General features: G+C 46.1%; 1 protein-coding gene across 1 annotated transcript in view; it reads right to left on the bottom strand.

The window, feature by feature from the left end:
* Nucleotides 1-21307, bottom strand: part of DNAH11 (dynein axonemal heavy chain 11) — a 320191-nt gene that overhangs the window by 37328 nt on the left and 261556 nt on the right. The window contains exons 64-67 of the mRNA XM_078150757.1: nt 19181-19416; nt 16699-16821; nt 3180-3384; nt 2186-2350 (exon numbers count right to left, since the gene is read on the bottom strand). Coding sequence (XP_078006883.1) covers nt 2186-2350; nt 3180-3384; nt 16699-16821; nt 19181-19416 — 729 coding nt within the window. The remainder of the gene's footprint in view (nt 1-2185; nt 2351-3179; nt 3385-16698; nt 16822-19180; nt 19417-21307) is intronic.

The following is a 21307-nucleotide window of genomic DNA, read 5'->3' as shown; positions in this document are numbered from 1 at the left end:
CATCACTGGAGGGAAGGCCCATGCTGGAAAGATCAAATCCAGTGGGGGTATTAAATTACAGAAAGGAGACAAGCTTGATTTTGTTACTACGGTTGTTTGCAATTTGCCATGGGAGGAGAGAGGGGTAGATTAAAGGGGCCTTGGACGTGGCCAGTCTTGGCCCATAAAAGCTTCCTTGGACCTAGGCATGCCTATTAAAATGCTGCTGGGTCAATTCAATGCCAACAACTTTATTGGCCAACAAGGTATTCTGGTCCAACCAAGGTGAACAGTAAATACATCTAATAACCACACTGGACTAAAAAAGAAAATAAAAACTTCTCTATCAATCCCGACTACGTCCTTTGGATTCAGTGGCCAAACTCCCAGAGAATTTTATTAAGACTACGCCTCTGGGTTAGCCTCTAGGCATATTCGGAGCTACCACAAAAGAGAAGCAAGCACATTCATTTCTGTTGGAGGAATGGAACATTCTCTTCTTTTCTTCAGGACTAGATTTTGATCACAGACATCATATTTTTCCAAGGCCTTCCCCTCCTCCTCCCCGAGCCTTTTCTGCAGATCTGCCTAATCCTGGGGGTGCCGGTGTGGGGGGGGTGGCGGAATACGGCGATGTACAATAGAGAGGGATGTCAGGAGCCTCCCAGAGGCAGGACAATGGAAGCGAATGACTCGGGGCTGGGGAACACGGGGGCTGCCCTCCCCGATCTGAAGGCCTGTCACTGGAGGAGGGATTAGTCTTGCTCCTCGTGGTCCCAGAGGGCAGCAGGACCAGGAGCCCTGCAAGGGTGCAGATTGAGGCTTTTATGTTAGGAAAAGTATCTAACAATCAGAGCCCTCCCCAGGGAGGGAGCTGCCTCAGGGCCCCCAAGAGCCCCCTCCCAGAGCAGTCTGGATGCGGCTCCAGAGGGATGTTGTAGCATAGGCTCTGTGGCCACTGAGGTGTCTTCTAACTCAGAAATTCTCTCATTTTTAAAATTAATTTCGAAGCTGGATCTTACTACCCTGAGCCTTCCTATGGAGACTGAGATAGGCGTGTCCAGGGGGCCTGCCTGGTTTCCAATTTCAGCGTTGGGATTCTTAAAAATTCAGTGTTCTTGAAAAATTTGTGTTTGACCTGTGAAACACATGGCAGCAGCTGGGCACTTGGGAGGCACTGCTGGGGGCGGGGGCTGGTGTGGGTCAGGGCCGAGGCGTCAGAGCCAGTGGCCTGTCTGTCTTCCATTGACAGTTCTCCTGTTGTTAGGACCGCTCTCCTTCCAGATCTTTGCTTCTCTTCTCCAAGGCCCAGGAAGCAAACCCAGGATACATTCTCCTGAACAATGCGCCATCATAGACTGACCTCGGAGGCGTTCGAGTCTGACTGGTACCAATCTGAAGCTCACCTTCCACCGTGAGAGCCGAAAGGGACCATAGAAGCCATCTGACCTCACCCACTTATGTTACAGATGAAGAAACTCAGGTTTAAATAAGTTAAGGGACACGCCCGAGGTATCATGGGCAGTAAATGTCAGAAGTGGATTTTAAATGCTACTCTCTCTTGTGCTTCTGTCTCTCTGCTCTTCTCTCTCCTTAGAAACTAAAGCCCAGAGGGGTGTGGGTATATACACACACACACAAACATAGATATGTATTATTGGAATTCAATACTCAAGATGAGAATGCTGATTTTCTCAATTTAAGCACTGAATTCAAATACACACGTGCTACATGTATGTACACACATGCCTGTGTCTACATACTAATATATACATGTATGTATATGCACTTGCATATGCTATTTGAATTCAGTACTAAAGATGAGAATTCCAATTATAAGATTATAAAATGGGGTAATTCTTGAAATTTCTCTGAATATGTATATGTATGGTGGTATATATACACATATGGTGACATGTGTGTATACATATTCTTACACACATATGCTCATTTCTATTTATATGGGCTGGACCTGTGATTTCATCAGCTTCAGGAGGGGCTGGTGAGGAAATTCCCTCTACCAACACAAGCCAGCACTTTGTATGTGATGAAAGCTGTGAGGACCTGTGTTCAAACCCCACTTCTGATGTTTGCCTCTCCGTGCCTCAGTTTACCCATGTGCACAGTGAAGGGGCTGGCCTTGGTGGCCGCTGGGCGCTGCAGCAGCTCTGGGTCCGTCCATGTCTACCATTCCCTGGGAGCCTACCTTGAGCTCTATTTCTGCCGCCATTGACTTGGTGGTTTCCAGTTTCTCCACCAGCTCCGTGTCATCCAGGAAGCTTCCCTCCGCTGTGGACAGGTGGAGGAGAAGATCATCTTCCAGATGCTTCAGCTGGATCTTAAAGTGATTCTGCTGCTTTGTCAGGACCGACTATCAAAAGTTCAGAAAGAAGAAAGGAGAGAAAAGAGGGGAGGCTCTCTTATCTGCCCTGGAGGGACAGGTCACTGGGATTTGGGTCAAAGATCCGATCAGGTCGTCCGTGTGACCACAGACCAGTCACCTGTCTGGTCTCATCGGTCACCATGTTTGATGACCTCTAAGCTCCTGATCTGCGATTTTAGAGTCTCCATGGTCCCTTCTGGCTCCCAGTTTATGACTGCACGTCACTGAGCCCCTCAGCCCTCATCACCCGCTTTACAAACTCCGCCCTGTCTGTACTGGCCAAGTGTCCATGTTCTACCTTCTTTGCTGGTCTGAGTATGGCCTGGCCTTCATCCAGACAGAGACCTCCCCTCTCCTCAGGGTCAGTTATCACAGTTATCCGGAATCATCCATCCTTCCTCTGGACAGTGCCCTCCCTTACACTCTCTAGGTTCCTCAGCACAGCTAGCGGTCCCAAGTGTCTAAACTGGTCCCCATGTCCCCACCTAGCGTGCAAGCTCCCAGAGGGCAGCTTCTCTGGGTCCTCACTACCTGGCACACGAGAGCAATGGGGAAATGGCCTACACCTGCGATCTCCTGGGATGGGGAACCTCTTTCTACCAACGCAGGTAGATACCTTCTTGTCCTGGAGAGCTGCCTGGGGCCCTGAGAGGTTGAGGGATTTGCCCTGCGTTACATAGCTCGTACGGGTTAGAGTCAGGACTTGAACCCAGGTCTTCCTGGCTCCCACACCTGCTCACTCCCCATCTACTAGGCCACGCTTTCTTTACACACTAGGTGCTTGAATAAATTGCTGTGGCCGGCTCTTGTTTCTTACCTTGAGTTTTTCCAGATCGGGCCTTTCCACACTGACCACGTCTGCCAGCAGCTGGGCTTCCAGACCATCCTTGGTGACAGTGAAGTTGAGCAGGGTGGTCTGAGCCTGGAGTTCGGGTTTGTAGTGAGGATTGGCCAGCTTGGTGTGCAGGAGGAGCCGGAAGTGTGGGTGGAACTCACATTCTCTGTCCCCGATCCTGATGAACCTGAGGGGGTGGGGGGGCACAGAGACAGAGGCTCAGAGGACGCAGACATCAGTCATCAGCCTTGACCTTTGGCCTTGTCCATGGCTTGCAATCAGACACCAAGAAGGCTTTACGGTCCTCATAGGACAGAGTTCTTCCCCCGCTTACCCCTAACCACCTAGTACTTGAGTCCCTGAGGTGGCACCACTGTGGATAGAGCACTGGCCTGGAGACAAGAAGCCCTGAGTTCAAATCCTGCCTCATACTTACTGCATGACCCTGGGCAAGTCACTTAACCTCCATTGCCTCAGTTTCCTCCTCTGTAAAATGGGAGTGTTGCGGATTTGGCCTCGGAGGTGCATTCAAGCTTGAATCTGTGAGCCTGTTTGGCACGTCAGCTCTTTCAAGACGGATGGCTTCGTATCAATCTTTGTGTACCCAGGGCTCAGAACAGTTCCTGGCACATGGTAAGTGCTTAAGAAATGTTTGTCGATTGGCTTAATGAGTACAGAAAACTTTTTATCTACAAATGAAGACCTGCACTCTCCAAATTCCCCCCAGATACCATTTTTGGGGTAGGTTGACAAAAGATCCACACTTTACCTAGCAAGGAGTGGCGATTTTGCGTATGGTATTTCAGGAAGGTCCTTGACAAGTTACAGTGCCTAGAAGAGGGCAGTCAGGCCACTAAAGGGCCATGAGTCCTAACCCTGTGAGGACTGTCTGAAGGAACTGGGGATGTTTCTCCTAGGGAAGTGAAGATTCATGGGGAATGTGAGAGTTACCTTCAATTGTCTGGAAGGGAATCAGGTTAAAGAAAGACACAGATTCACTCTTCTGCAAAGGGCAAGATCAGGGACAATGGGTAGAACTGGCAAAGAGCTTAGGCTTGAAATCAGAACAAACTTGCCAACCACAAGACCATCTCAAAAGAGAATGGGCTTCCTCCTGAAGAGGTAGGGAGCTCCCTATCACTGGAGGTATTCAAGCCAAGCCTGGATGACCAACTCTTGGGTAGGTTGTAGAGTGCACCCCAAAAGAGAATGGGCTTCCTCCCGAAGAGGTAGGGAGCTCCCCATCACTGGAGGTATTCAAGCCAAGGCTGGATGACCAACTCTTGGGTAGGTTGTAGAGTGCACCCCAAAAGAGAATGGGCTTCCTCCCGAAGAGGTAGGGAGCTCCCCATCACTGGAAGTATTCAAGCCAAGCCTGGATGACCAACTCTTGGGTAGGTTGCAAAGAGCTCTTTTTTTCTGGTGTGGGTTGGACTAGACCTAGATCATTGAGACCCCTTTCAACTCTGAGATTCTCCAGTTCTCTGAATAAGTCCCCAAACCCCAGAGAGTGAAACACACAGAGAGAGCACAGCTAGGAGGCGCCAGCCAGGGAGAGAGTGTCCTCTCCATCCTCAGACAGACACAGCAGCATTTCTCCTGAAATCAAGCCTGTGTTAGAGGAGGTGCAAAGGGCAGTCCGTCCTGTAAGGGGTCGGGTAGTACCAAGGGCCCAATGCTACCCGAATGAAAGAAGGGCGAGGTCTGGCTATACATCGACACTTTGAGGCTTGCTCTGAAACACTATTTCATAGTTTTGTGATTTTTAAAAAACATTTCCTGGGGATAATCAATTATCCTCAATTGGTATGTTTATGGTCTATGAAAGACAAAAAAATGCATAATGACTCAGTGGGTTTTATCATTACTGCTAGGTTAATTTTTTGTTAATTGCCAAGCTGGGAAAATTAAACGGACCAAGAACACTCTCTCATGATTTGGAGAATCTAAGCAACAACTGTGTTAACCAGAGGGGTGGGAAAAGGATAATAGAATCACGATGCTATTTCTGTGAAAGACATCTATCCAAAGGTTATAATGTCGACGACAGAAGGAGCAGCCACGGGGCTCAGAGGTTGGACAAAGTCAAAGGAGAGACGGGTAAGAAAAAGAAAGTAGGAACGTGGAATGGTCAGGCACATTCTCAAGGAGGAGGGATGCCTCTCGGGCTCTCTAGGAATGGATGGTAAATGACTTTGATCATCTCTAGGACAAATACCGTGGTGGGTTAGTGTATTAGATCGTGTTGTTAATGAGATCAAAGTCACACATTCTCTGCCCAGATTTTAGATCTGGAAGAGAATGTAGAGAGATTCCTTGGGAAAAGCGCTTCGTCTGGAGCCAGAGACCTGGGTTCAAATCCCAAGGGTACCATTCACTGTAAGTATGACCTTGGGTCAATGACTTCACTTCTCATATGTTTCCTCTTCTGTAAAATGAGGGGCCAGGACAAGATGAGCGCTGACTTCTGAGGTCCTTTCTATGACCCTGATCTAGTCATTGGATTGATTAGGAAGCATGGGCCCTAGAAGGTAGTGATCTAAGTCCCACCTCGAGTGGTGGGTGGTTGAGCTGGGACTAGTGCTCAAGGCCCCTGACTCCTGGTCCCAACGTCTGTCCACGATCCCAGGCCACCAGTGACCTTGGGTGCTCTTTCCTGACCATGAGTCCAGCGCCTCTAACTTTTATTAGCCTTACAGTTGGTCCTGAGGGGGACCACGTGAGAGAACCCGGAAGCTTTAACCCTAAGCTTTCTCCACTTGTGGAAAAACTACTCAGAGCACACAGCCTGTGGAGGGCAGGGCCATTAGGGCTGTGCACAAACATCGTAGACACAATGCCTTGCACGTCACAGGAGACAAATGTTTGCTGAACTGAGCCGATGCCACCCCTTCTTTAGGAGGGTTCATACATAACATTGACCTTTACACAGACTCGTAGAATCAGAGGAGGTGGAAGGGCCCCCAGGGGCCTAATCTAGTCTAACTGGTACCTGCGGCACCAAGTCAATGGCTTTGATTAAACACCTACATGTGCCAGGCACTGTGCCAAGCCTGACCCGTGGTCATCCGGCCTCTGCTAGAAGAGGAGCCCTCAGCCTCACCCACTTGGGGGTGACTCTCATCATTTCTTCCCTGTTGTTTCCATCAAGCCAAAATCTACCTCTTGGCAACATCCACCTGTTGTTTCTGGCTGACTTCTGTGATCAGGCAAAATGAAGATAACTCCTCCTCACACGCCTGCCCTGCAGATCCTCAGAGACACCTAGCACTTCTCCCCTGGGCTACCCCCCCCCCCAGTTCCCTCCATCCATCTCACAAGAATGGAGGTGGGGGCTCTTCACCATTGGGACCGCGCCGGCGTGTCTCAGCCCTTCCTAAAATGGCACCTAGGAGGGAAGACGGTACCTTGGAGCTGCCCTCTCCTCCCAGAGCATGATCTTGACAACACAGAGTGTTTAAAGCCCAGGCCTGCCCATCAGCTCTGCTGGCTCCAGACTGCCCCAGGACAAAGCCCACACCCCAGCGGCTGGCATTTAAAGCCACATGCGATCATGGCTCCGTGCCATCCTTCCTTACGTTCCAGCCCAAGGGACTTCCCTGCTGCTTCATCTCCTGCTTCTCTGTAGAAGCAATTTCTCTGGCCTGGAATTCATCCCTCCCTCTCCTCCAGCTCTCCTAAGGGGCTGCCTCCTCCAGGAAGCCTTTCTGGACCCCCAGCACATAAGACTCTAAGGGGCAGGATGGTTTTCTTTGTATACCCAAGACCCAGCCCGTGCCTCAAATGGTGGAGGTGCCCAATGAATACTTGTTAAATTGAGTTCTTCAATAATCAAACTCACACATCCTGCAAGCAGCTCCTTCCTTATGCAGACTTTCATTCAATAATGAACCTTCTCTCCTTCCCTCCCTCCCCCTGATGATTTTTGTGCCTCCACATTTTCCTAGAAGAAGGGCTATCAGAGCAAAGACACACCTCCCCAGGCAGGCCGCAGGGGCTCCATAGTGGGGGGGGGGGCACGCTGCCCAACTCACTACGAAAGCCCTTCCATGAGGCCTTTTCTGACTCACCTCCCCCCCCCCATTGGTACTGCCTCCACTCCAAAATGTGTTTGCATGCGTGTTAGGTTTTAAATGTATTGTTGTGTACCAATTGTTATCCATCAGTAAAATATAGCTAACACTAATAGCCAATTATTACATACTGCTTAGTATATGGCAAGCAAGAGAAGGAAAGGGAACAAGGATGTATTAAGCACTTACTGTATACCATGTGCTGTGCTTAACTCTTTATAATTACTGTCTCCTTTGATCCTCCTAACAGCCCTGGGAGGGGCATTCTCAGAGACACATGTATCCGTGTGAGAATGCCCAGAGAAGATGAGCAGGGGTCTTGAGATCAGATCACAGGAAGGTCAGTTAAGGAACTGAGACTTGCTTAGCCAGGAGAAGAAAAGATTCTTCTTATTTATTAGCTTAAATGAAGGGCTGGCCTGCTTGGCCCCAGAGGGCAGAGTGAGAAACGATGGGTGGGAAGTGTAAAGGCAGATGTAGACAGTAGCAGAACCTCTCAGCTCCCAGGGATCTCAAAGCACCAATACTGCGCTCGCCTGAAGCTGGACCAAAGTCCTCCCTACAGCGTACCCAGTGGTCGTTAAGCTTTGGAGGAAAGACTTTCAGTGAGGGCAGACCTTCTGCTTGAATGCCTCTCTCATCACTGGGAAGTTTGTCCTGATAGCCTGCCTCACTTTCCCTCTTTGCACCCCAGCTGCTTCTCAGACCTGCCCTCTTGTGCCTGCAGAACAGCCCCTCAAACATTTGAGGATGGCTCCGGGATCCTCGACAGTCTTCTCTGCCTCCTTCGGTCAAGTGTCATATGGCCGTAAGCTGAGTTCCTTCCCCAGTGGCTGCCCTCTACTTTCTCTTGTTCATTCTAAAACGTGGCCGCCCTGGAATGGAACGTTAGGCTCCAGCTGGGGTCGGATCAGGGCCCAGAACACCAGGACCGTCACCTCCCTGGTCTTAGACACCAGGATTCTGTTAGCAAAGCCCACGATTCCATAGGTTTCATATCACACTGTAGCTTACTGTAAGAAAAAACTTCCCAGCAAGGAAAATGATCCCAGCATGGCATGAGCTGTCTTAGAGAGGCAGCCGGCTCTGCATGGTTGGAGTCTTCATGAAGAGGCTGGAGGTCTTCATGACTACTTTCCAACCTCTCCGGTTTTTTTTTACAGATGAGGAAACTGAGGCCCAGAGGGTTAAAGTGACTCACCTCAGCTTCCCATCCATAGAAAACAGCCCTCGTCTATCTCTCCAATGATCAGAGAAGGGGACAGAGCCCCTCTGGAGCTGGAGAGGTTGGGATTCAACGACTATAGCAGAGAAGGCTTTGGACTTTGAGGCAGGAAGATGTGGGTTCGAGTCCCATCATAGACACTAAGTAGCTGTGAGGCCCTAGGTGAGCCACTTGACCTTTGGAGACTAAAGTTTCTCCCTCAGTAAAATGAGGCGGCTGGGCCTAATGGTCTCTAGGGTGTCTTTCAGCTCTAAACCCAATGATCTGAAGCCAGTGAAACTCAGCAGAAAAGGGCAGTGTGGTGCAGTGGATACAGCTTTGGGCTTGAGGTCCAGAAGACGTGGGTCTGAATCCTGTCTCAGATAATCCCTGTGTAACCCTAGGTGAGCCATATCGTCTCTGGACCTCAGTTTCCACATCTCTGAAAAGAATACCAGATGACCTTTATACGATTCCCTGATGGAAAACATGGCCCACACAGTCTGCCAATGCTTTTCAATGCATCTCTATATAGGTAAAAGGCAGGAGGGGGCTTCCTAGAAAATTCAATAAAACTCACCCAGCAGGGGTGGGAGCTACCTCCCCTCCCAAACACACATGCTCTCACACACAAAACTCACACAAGAAACTTTTCAATGGACCTCTAAAAGCCTTACGGCCAACCCTGCTGCTCCAAATTAAAGGGGTCTCCATTGGACTAGTGACCTCCAGCCGCTGGGGAGGGAGGGCAACAGAATGGATGTGGACAAGGGAAACAGAGGCGAGGGATGGTTACTTAGCAACCTCAGCAGGAGTGGCCTTGGTCAAGCCCAACTCGGGAAGAAAGGTTTTGGCAGAAAACGACCCAGCCGGCGGGGTACTCGGGGGCAGGAAATATTTCCTGAATAGAAAGGAGCCCACTGTCTTGCTGTTCCAAACAGGTAAGAACCAATGTGTTCCTCGTCATGGCAGAGAGGGCCCTCCAGTAGGGGAAGGGAAACACACACACAGACACACACACACACACATGCACACACGCATACACGCACACATGCACACGCACCATCTGTGTTCCCCAGGTGCTTTTGTATAGAAAACAAAGCCAAAGCTTAAAAAAACAAGTTAACGTCTCGAGCGATCATTTTCCTTTTAGGGTAGAGATATTCAGCAGTAAAACAAGGATGAAAACCACTGGTTCTGCCATTTTGTGCCTTATGGAGCAGCCCCTCCCTCCAAACAAACTTGTGAAAGTCCAACTACAATTATTCCCATTTTATAGATGACGAAGCAACTTGCCAAGTGTCACATGCACAGTAAGGTTTGGAGCTAGGATTCAAACTCAAGTCTTCTGATTGTCAGGTGAGAGCTCTTGGGTTAGAGACTCATAGGCTTCCTGGCTCACATCATATTTACTGGACATGTGGGTGTGGGTGTTTTACTTTGTCAGGGGCTTTTAAAAAACTCTATCAAAAGATAACTCCCCACAAGATAATTAAAAACAATGTAAATCAGTGCTGTCAGACCTATGGAGAAACATGTAGATGGACTAATGGATAAAACATTGGCACTGGAGTCAGGGAGACCTCAGTTCAAATCCAGCCTCAGACACTTACTAGCTGTGTGATCCTGGGCAAGTTATTTAACTTCTGTTTGCTTCAGTTTCCTCATCTTTAAAATGGGGACAATATCACACCTATGAGATTGGCCAACATGACAAAACAGGAAAATGATAAATGTTGGAGAAGATGTGGGAAAATTGGAACCCTAATGCATTGTTGGTGGAGTTGTGAACAGATCCAACCATTCTGGAGAGCAATTGGGAACTATGCCCAAAGGGCTATAAAAATGTGCATACCCTTTGACCCAGCAATAGCACTTCTAGGGCTGTATCCTAAAGAGATCCTACAAATGGGAAAAGAACCCACATGTGCAAAAAGACTTATAGCAGCTCTTTTTGTGGTGGCCAAGAATTGGAAATTGAGAGGATGCCCATCAATTGGGGAATGGCTGAGCAAGTTGTGGTACATAAATGTAATGGAATACTATTGTGCTATAAGAAATGATGAACAGGCTGACTTCAGAAAAACCTGGAAAGACTTACATGGTCTGATGCTGAGTGAAGTGAGCAGAACCAAGAGGACTTTGTACACAATAACAGCCATGCAATGACTTATATTGATAAACTGAACCCTTCCCAGCAATACAAGGGGATCTAAGACATCTCCAGAGGCATTGGGATGGAAAATGCTGTCCACATCCAAAGAAAGAACTATGGAAGTTGAATCACTATCACTTGTTTTTACCTTCTGTTGAGTTTTGTTTCCTCTTTCTGATGGTTCCTCCTATTGGTTTTAATTTTTACTTACAACTTCACTAATGTGAAAATATGTTTAATGGGTACTTAAATGTAAAGCCTATGTCAGATTATGCACCGTCTTGGGGAGGGTGGGGGGGAGGAAGGGGGAGAAAAATTTTCAACTCAAAAGCATATGGAAGTGATTGTTGATAAATCAAAATAAATTAATAAAATTTAAAAAAAAAGAAACACACTGGCTTCAAATGAAAAAAAAAAATAAAATGGGGACAATAATAATAGCCACCTCCCAGGTTGTTGTGAGGCAAAGGGAGACGTCGTGTTATGTGTGACATAAGTAAGGGGGGCCAGAATGGCTGGAAGGAGAATAAGGAACAGTAATGCCAGAAAGGTACGTTGGGTTGGGTCATGTAGAACTTCAAATGCCGAAGCAAGGAGTTTACAGAATGGAGGACATGACACGGTCACACCCACGCTTTAGGAAAATCACTGGTGACTGTGGAGAGAAAGGAATGGAGGCAGAGACCAACCGGGAGGCCCTGGCAACAGTCCAAGCAAGATGCACCAAGGCCCTGGGGTCCTAATTGTTTGAGTGGAGAAAAGGGGACCCCTGGGAGTGAGGTAGAGATGGAATGACAATGGAATGGAGTTCTACAAAGGACAAACACAAAGAAAAATGGAAAGACTTTTTTTTTTTTAGGCAATTGGGGTTAAGTGACTTGCCCAGGGTCACACAGCTAGTGTTATGTGTCTGAGGTCGCATTTGAACTCAGGTCCTCCTGACTTCAGGGCTGGTGCTCTGTCCACTGTGCCAGCTAGCTGCCCCTAGATTGAAAGGCTTTTAACACAAAACAAAAAACGGAGAATCTGAAGAGTATGAACTATGTGTTGGTAATGGTCATGGTGGTTGTTGTTATAAAAGGACTCGTCCCTGGATAGGGACGAAGACTCCTAATGACAACTTAGAGGGAGTGAACGAAAAGGCAGGCCATTTTATACCTTGAAATTCATCTATTTAAGACTAAATGGTTCTCTGAAAAAAGAGATCAGAAGCTCCAGAGTGAAAACACTGACACTTAATCATGCAAGGGTTGCACATGAGTCTCCTTCCTTGTGCTATGATGAGCTTCGAATGACCTATTCCAGTTTTACCCACAGACCATCTGTGTTTACTCTGAGATACATTCACAGAAACCAGATGTGTCTATGAGAAGACAGCCATCTTTGTTTGACCTCCTTGTTTGACCCTGGGCAAGTCATTTCACTGCTGCCGCCTCAGTTTCCTCATCTGTAAAATGAGGATAACAATAGCACCTACCTCCCAGTATTGTTGTGAGGATTAAATTAGATATTATTATCAGATATCATAACTTATGAAGTTTTAACCAGACCCAGGACAATTAGAGTCGGTTACCCAAGAAATTACTTTGTATACATTCTAAATTTAATTATCTATGTCCTTGTTGTTTCCCCCCAATAGAATGTAAGCTTTTCTAGGGCAGGGACTGTGTGACTTTTGTCTTTGTATCTAGCACAGTGCCTGGCCCCAGGAGGTGCTTAATAACTGCTTGTTGTATTGAACTGAACTGACCTTCCGTAAAACCTATCCACTGAACAGGAATTTAAAAAAAAAAAAAAGCTTGCTACTCACAGGGTATAGATGGCCTTGAACATATTTCCACAAAAAAGAAAATGTAGATGATGGTGATCAAAAATGACTGTTTCCATTAGTGAGGTTAGTGATTCATTTTAAGCACATGCTATTTTAATGAGCTCATTAAAAGGTACATTAAACAAAAGGGGAAAATTAGCTTTTCAAACCTAAGAAATTCCAAATATTCACTGCCCAAATTCAAGTTTAAACTGGTTTCCCAGGGATTCTGGAAAAAAGTACAACAGGTTCAACTGAAATATCAGAATGGCCTGATTAAGTGTTAGGGGTTAAGGGATGAGATAGTAGAAAGAATTACAGAAATGAAAATAATCCAATGAGATAATACAGGTACAGAGCTTAACATGATGTCTGGTACATAGTAGGCGCTACATAAATACTTCTTCCCTTCTGCAAACTCTCAGCTTGGCATTTGGCTGCAGCCTACTGTTCTAGACTGATATTACATCATTCCCTTTCACACTTGCTTTTCCCTGGAGTCAGTATCTCATTTCCAGCCTTTGTACAGGCATGTCTAGAACAGCTATGCCTACCTAGAACACTCTCTCTCTTCTCAGAGTCTCTGGATCCTTGATTTCATTCACGGCTCGACTGCTAAGCCACCTCCTCCCAGTTTCCAAAATTTGCTTGGCTACTTCTGCCTCATTAAATTCTTCTATATCTACTTAACATATTGCATGTCTCTTGCTACTTCACACTCTCCAGAAGAATGTAAGATCCTCGAGGGCAGGGCTGATTTATTTTTGAAACCCAAGCGCCTTCCATGAAGAAAGCACCTAACACAGTCTTGTCTTGTCAAATGGGACTCTTGGACTGAGTGAAGAAATAGAACATTTTGTTCTGTGAAGTAACTTCTTCAAGTCCTCACGTGTGAAATCCAGCAAATTTGCTTTGGAAAGAGGACATGTTGATAAATCTTCCCCGCCATGTTTTCTGTCGATTGACATCATAAAATATATTTTACTTAGAATTAGGATTGTCTGAAGCTCGGTGGATTTAATTATTTGTAATTACCCTGTTGTTGTTGGACTGTAGCTGCTTTATGACAGTGGTATCTACTGTGTGGGTCAGGTCCCACTGTATATCTTTTCAAATACAGAATTAATGTACTATTGATGAAACCATTACCAGAACCAAATGAAAGTCTGGGCTGATGGATTGGTCCTTGGGGAGCTGTCAGACATGAAAGGAGTAATTAGTATTCATTACTCCATACTCTACAACATTCCAATTATTCATGAACTTTAACTTTTGGACTATGCCTGTATCTATCTTTCCTGACTTGTGTTATTAGGAAGAAAAAAACCAATGTCAGCTTTCACAAAAACAACCACCAGTAACCAAAACTTAAAAAGGAGAAAAACAAGGGAAAACAAAGCTCCATCCGGGCACAGCCCCACTGACTTTGGAACATCAGCTGCAAGTCCCTGAGTGGGAGACACAAAGAATAACAATTGTTAGATTTACAACCCCATAGGAGAAGTGGACAGACAACCTTCTGCTCAGCTAAGGTCTGAGAGAAGAAGCAGAGTGTGTCATAATCAAAAAGGCTTTATTAAATGCCTACTCTCTGCTAGGATCTTGAGACCATAATAGAAGAGGAATAATTCCCACCCTCAAAGAGTTTACACTCGATTGGGGGAATTAACATGTAGAGGGGGGAATGTTCATTTGCTTGCTTTTCCTCCTGAATGGTTACCAAATACACCTATCTCCTACCTATGTGCCTTTGCACACACTTTCTCCAGTGCCTAGAGTGCTAGATTCAAAGTCACAGACTCAGAGTTCACATTTCACCTCTGTCATTTACTACCTACATGACCTTGAGCAAATAATTTCTCTTCTCTGAATCTTAGCTTTCTCATCTGTAAAATGAGGAGATTGGACTACATATTGCACCATTTGGGCTACCTTCCCAACCTTACACTCCTAGGCTTACGTATTGGATCCCCAGGGGTAGAACTTCTCTCAAGTTTCAACATACCTGTGAGTCCACATGCCTATAACTCTTGCTGATGGGCCCCCATCAGTGAGCTTATCTTTCATGATTAGCCAGTAGACACAATTAGTACAAAACAAAGGCATTTATGCCTCTGACTCTAACACTAACCCTAAACGAAACTATGACTCCCCAGAGTACTTCTCGATGTCTGCCCTGGCGGACTTCTCATGCTGACAATATCTTCACCCCATGGTCTCCTCTTCTAACTGGTGAGTCCTTTTCCAGAATTTCCATTTGAGGAAGTCCCTACACCAGCGATTCTTAGTCCAACGCCAGCCCAGCCTACGACTCGTTGGGATACTTCTTGACTTGGCCCCTGTGCAAAGTATTCCTCCTCTATTTTCAGGTCCCTAGTATTTGTTGTCTTTTCCAATTAGAATGTAAGCTTCTTCAGGGCAGGAACTATCTTTCTTTTTTGCTTGTATTTGCATTCCCAGCACTTAGCACAGTGCCTGGCACAGAATATGCGCTTAGGACATGCCCTATCTCTCTTTATTTATCTATTGGCTAAGACAGCATAGTTAGAACTGTAGCTATCAAACATTCCTATCTCAAACCTGGGGCACACTCTTCTACAAATACACACAGAAGCTAAGGGAAGACTTAGACTCTTATAGGAAGAACACACATGTCCAAGGCAACTCACTCTTCCCAGACCACTGAGAACCTGTGTCTCTTCTCTTCTCATGGTGTCCTCATGCGGCTGCCCCTGCTGATCTTTGTAAAGATCTTAAAATAATCTTAGCTCTTTCTGTCCCAATTACCCATTCTCCTGGGAGCCTCCATCTGGCCAAAACCCAAAGAAATCAGAGAAAAAGAGAAGAATCTGAGGTCCCCCTCCTCCAGTTGCGATCTTGAGGCTGAAGTCAAAGAATATGAGCTAAGGAGTGAGTGGATGCCACTGTTCCCCATCTTTGGTAGGGTCCATCAGAGCCTCCCCTCAAAAGCAAACCCTTCATCGGTTACTGCATACTGCAACAATATATTCTTAATACATCAGCAGTGCTTGCAATTCTGTTGACTTTAGGTTAAGGGATGCAGGATTTGTCAAATGGCTTATTAAGCTATTCTAAATTTATGTCTGAGTGCATGCTGGTTTATTAAACAATTATAGCTTGTCAGTCACTGCAAACAGATTGACTTTATGCATCGTGTACCTTTCACAATAAATAATTTACTAATCAGTTACAGGATCCTTAAGACAGAAGTGGTTACTCTTGTGTAAACCAACTAATGGAGCCATGCTTAAGTCAGTTTGTTTCCAATGAGGTTGACGGGATATTTTAAGAGACCTCTAAAGGAGATAGATACGTGTGTGTGTGTGTGTGTGTGTGTGTGTGTGTGTGTCCAAATACACGTAGGGTGAGAGAAAAGGAGGAAGAGATGGGGAAACAAGGGCAAATGAGGGAAAGGGAAGGGAGTATAATAATGAGCCCCATCTCCTATATGTTTCAAGTAATACTGATTTTCTGGCTGCAAGGTAAGAAGGAGACAAACGGGGGAAAGTGAATATAAGAGTTGGAGTCAAAGGACCCGAGTTCAAATATTGCAGTTGTTGCTGACTGCAATCTTGGGCACGTCCTCCCACTTACTAATATCTGTGGGACCTGTGTCTCTGAGCCTTGATTCTCTCCTCTGTAAAATGGAGGAGTTGGGCCAGATAACCCTGAAGGTTCTTCCACCTCTAAATCCATGATCTCTCTTGGCCCCAGAAGGCCAGATAAATTCAGAAGTTCCTGCCAGCTCCACATTTAGGCTTTCCTTGATACAAGACCTAGAATGTCCATCCCCACTGGTCCACTGGGGAGAATGCTCGAGGGAACGCGTGGTGCTCATGTGAGCCCTCGGGCATGAGAGTAGAATGGCCCTATGGGAAACCATTCCCTCTAGCTTGAGGTCTTTCCCTTTCCCCAAGGGACTCCTTACATGAACCAAGGAATGGGGCTATCTAGACATCTGACTTCTCAGTCAGAATTCTGGTAGAGTGTCCCAGAATCGCCCCCTAAAATATCTTTAAAATAATTTGGACTTCCTACATTTTCACCTCTTCCAGCATTTCAAATGCAGAGCAGAGCTTGAAGCTGTTTTGGTCTCTGGGCCAGTCATGGCATGGCTTTGGGGATTGTTGGTGTCATGAAATTGAAATCCCAGTGTAAAACTCAAATGGTTGTGTAAGACTCAGATGCAGACAAGTGGACTCAAATCTAGAATATTGGAGGAATACAAGGATACTCACTTCCCTCGTTTAACTGTGTTCCTCCCCAGCAGTGGATCCAGGACTGGATCAATCGTTTCATCCAGGTTTTCGATGAGCGTCACATCTCCAAAAGCCAAAGCATTTTCAATGGCATTCAAAAACCTGAGGATTCAGAAAGAATTGCAACTATGGACTGGGAGGGCTTATACTTCAAAATAAATGAAAAACTTGATCTACAATCCATCCTGCATTAAAGGAGAGGCATTTATAATGTGTTAACATCTATAACAAACTGAGAAAAAGCTATACTTTAATTTTAAGAGATCTTGCTACGGGTACAGATATGCCCTCTACTCAGACAGACTGCCATTGCTCTAACATTTGGTAGACTGTCAAGAGTGGTTACTTCCTGTGGCCAAGCTGGGGCTACATCTCTCTGCACTGAGCTAGGCCACTGCTCTATTGCCAGGCCCCCATTTGAAGCCCTTTAAACTTGCTTGGCCCTGGTAGACCCAATGTGGCATCACACTACAGTGGGGGATACAAAATTGTCCATGTTGGCCTTATAATTTTTAATGAAATTTTATTTTTCCAATGAACAAGCATTTATTTCTTCTCCCTCTCTCTCCACCTAAAGGGAGGGAAAGAGAGAAGAAAATCTTCATAACAAATTTTTTCATAATCAAGCAAAACAAATCCTCACACTGACCATAGCCAAACGTGTGTTTCATTCTTCATGCTAAGAATTTAGGCAAACATTATTGGAAACACTCAAGGCAGACTCCATTTATAAACGGCTAATGTAGACAGACTCTGGCACTAGAGCTAAGTGTTTTCAGAAATCCACTGGTGCTCATTATAGAGACAGGGCTGTGGTGACATCAGCGTTTCAGGCACTTGCCATGTGCCAAAGGGCCCCTTCTCACCACTGCCCAGGTGGAAACCTTGCTCCTTCTTAGCAGATCATCCCCAAGAACTGCTAAGACAGAAAAGGGTATCAATCTGAAGTTGGCTCTGAACTTAGCTGGGATGGACCTTGAATTTTGTTTAGGAGATAATTTAAATTAAGATACATCTTAATGGAGCAAAGGAGTCAATATATCAATAAAAAAATTTATCAAAAGGAGAAATTAAATTAAGAAAGATAGGCTAGAAGAGCCCTTTGCCTGGGTCCTGCGGGGGCCTGAATACTACATGACAAGATCAGATAGGTGGGAGGCATCAAAGGCTCCTTCAAGCTTGGGGATCCCACAAGCTGGTTCTTTAAACAAAATGTTTATTGGTAGCTTTGGATTCTGCACCACTTCCATTTAGCTTGGGCCAGGATGATCACCAGGACCATTGGAAGCCCTTCCTGCTTATACAGAGAGCCAGCCTCCAAGGCAGGAAGCCTTGGGTTCAGAGGCACATCTCTGGGACTCTGCTATTCTGAGAGTGCCCGCTCCAGGGCCAGTCCTTCTCTCTATCCTTATCCAGCACGGCAGGACCTGCCAGAGCATGTGCTCTGCTGGGAGCCCAGGGCTACCTCAGGGTCAGAATCGGGCCATCCTGCAGACAAGATCTTGATGTCTGGTGCAGGAGAGACAGTGTGCCATAGCAGAAAGAAGGCTGGCCTCAGTGTAAGAAGACCTGGTCCTAGCCCCATCTGTGACACATAGTGGCTAAGTGACCTTGGATAAATCACTTAACCTCTCAATGCTATAGGGAACTCGAAAAGGTAGCACAGGAGCTCACCTGCATCAGTGGAGCGACTTTCCTTACCGGGAGTTCTCTACACCCCCAAATCATAGGACTAGACCAAAACATGCATGCCACTTGGCTCCAATGTAAAATGCACAAGTCTAGTATTGATCTGAAGAAGGACCACCATGCTGCACCTTCCTGGCCTGGGTCTGAGAACACCTGTGCAGTCTTTGCTCCAACATCAACCTTACTTCACTGTCAGGGGACTGAAAGTGACAAGCTCTACATAAACTACCTTTCCAAGCACACGAGGACAAGGCTCACCTGGGACTTCACCGATGGAATGAACTCCCTCCACCCTTGCAGGTCAGGTGATGGCTGCAGCTTGTTGGCTTATTAAATTGTTGAATGGATGCTATCCTAGGTCCATGAAAGTATTGGAAAAGCATATCTTACTGAACTATGTGGAATGTATATAATGGATAGAATAAATCTATTAGATACACGTATGTACATTTTTATATATACATGTGCCTGCATGAGCATATATTCATACATACATGTATACATATACACATACATACACACACAGGGCTGCCTAGAGCTCTGTGAGGTTGTGACTTGTCCAGGGTCACACAGCCAGCACGTGTCAGAAGCAGGTCTTGAACTCCAAGCCCAGCTCTTTGTCCACATTGCCAAAAGAAGGCTCATTAATACATGGGATGCTGCTCTATTTCAAAGCTTCCATTGGCTCTAACAAATAGCGAGTCTCTAGAAGGAAGGGGGAGCCCCCCTCAAGGCACAAATGCAGGCAGTGTGGGTTTCCAAGTTCACATACCCTTTCTGGCCCAGATGGAGGATTCTAAGGTCAGCCCCATATTTATTCTTGATCCATTTAATCCCCTGCTGCTGTGGATCGATCATCAGGGGCCAGCGTTCGGCATGAGTGAGGATGGTGGCATTTTCAGTGGACGTCCGATCACTGGGCAGCCCCTCATTGTTCCAGGCAGCCACGGTGACATCGTCAGTGAACGTGGTGATTGGGTCCAGGCCCGCTGTTATGGGGATGGGAACCTTGAAAAGCAGAGTAACTTGTAATGAGTTGTCCAGGTTGTAGCATTAGAAGACAAGGCTTATTGCTGCAACGAGCCAAGAAACCCAAGCCAAGAGAGCATTACCATAGGGGAAGGAAAGTCTGTTCATCCAGTGGACCACTGAGCACAATGGAATTCTAACTAGGATAAGGCAATCAGGCCTTTGCCTGGGGGCATAACATTATGGGATACAACCAGTACTTGCACTCCAGCAGTATGGAAACAACAGAGCTTAGCATTTGGCAGCAAGAGTGGTCTGTTAAAATTAGAAGCTACCAGAGGCCAGGCTGGTTTGATCCCTTCCCTGTCCCCATCTCTTCTCCCTTCTTGCTTACTATGTAGTGACCTCCTTGGCAGTAGCCTTGTACTAGTATATAGGGGCTCCACGTCGCACTCCCCACCCCCTGTTCTCTGCCCAAGCCAAGGGGTGCTACATGCTTCAAATTCAAAAATTCCAAATTGTGATTCCAACCGATCCAGAAGTCCAGTGTGAGTCCAATAGGCTCTTACCCCAGACCTATGTCAGCAGTTACCACAACTGGATGATGTGGCCTGGGATAACAGCTGCTTCTTATGTGGTACTGGGTCACCACCAGCAGCAGCAGCAGCATCATTACTATCACTGTTATCATTACCACCACCACCACCACCACCACCATCATCACCAGCAGCAGCAGCAGCATCACCGTCACCACCACCACCACCACCACCATCATCCTTGTGCATTGTTTGAATTCATCACAGCCATAGACTTAGGGATGGAAGAGACCTCAGAGGCCATCTAGTCCAACCCCTCATTTGGTAAATGGGGAAACTGAGGCCCAAAGTATGTATGTGTGCATATAACCAAAGGACAGCTAGCATTTATATAATGCTTTAAGATTTGAAAAGCCCTTTACAAACATTATGTCCTTTTTTCCTTCACAACAATCCTAGGTTACAAGTATTATTATTATCCCCATTTTAATATAGAGAAACTGAGACAGAGAGTTTAAGTGATTGCCCAGGGCCCCATGGCTAGTAAGTGTCTGGGGCTGTGAGAAGAGGGATTTACCTGGCTTTGCTCAGCCCCAGATGACATAGTATCTTTCAAAGTGGAAGGTTTAGGCTGGTTGTAAAGAAAGACTTCTGAACAGTGAGAGCTATCCACAATGTATGCTGCCTCATGGAGTAGTGAGCTCCCCTCACTGGAAGTGTTCAGACAAAGCTTAGATGGCCACTGGTTGAGGATATTGTAGAGGGATCCTTGCTCAGATACAGGTTAGACTGGAGTTTCTTTGAGGACCTTTCCAACAGAGATGTTGTGATACTGGCTTACTTCTCTTCAAGCAGACAGACAAGAGTAGGGCATGGGGAAGAGAAATAGAGGAAACATAGAGGGGGCTGCCACATGGTCCAGTCTAGTGAGGATTCTTTTCATGTGTGTAGAATCCTCCAGACTCAAAATTGTATGAAACAGTCTCTGGGGCCATTGAGAATGTTTTCAATCAGGTTCATAACCACCAGGCAGGAAATCAGAAGTGATGAGGGTCACAATGATTCCACATGGACAGATGAGATGGACCCAGTGGTAGAAGTGAAGGATTTGGAGCTTCCTCTCTGGAAGTGTTACCTGGAAGGGGAAACTCCTTCTCCCATTTGGCTGACACACTTGCTTTGAGCATTAAAGTGAAATTGAACTCATGTATAGAAAAAAAATGTCTATTATCTCCATTTAAGGGCAAAACTCAAATATCCTCAGTTAGAGGTGTCATATATATGACCCACTGGGGCAGCAACACTCTTAAATTAGATGAAAATAGACCTGAGAAATATTCGACAAAATAAATAAAAATGCACTAGAACACAGATAATGTTAATAATATATGGCT

This window comes from Phascolarctos cinereus, unplaced genomic scaffold (genome assembly GCF_003287225.1).
Source record: "Phascolarctos cinereus isolate Bilbo 61053 unplaced genomic scaffold, phaCin_HiC Scaffold_1;HRSCAF=81, whole genome shotgun sequence".
Classification (NCBI taxonomy): Eukaryota; Metazoa; Chordata; class Mammalia; order Diprotodontia; family Phascolarctidae; genus Phascolarctos; species Phascolarctos cinereus.
Note: the sequence above shows the minus strand (reverse complement) of the source record. Positions and strands in the feature narration are given on the sequence as shown.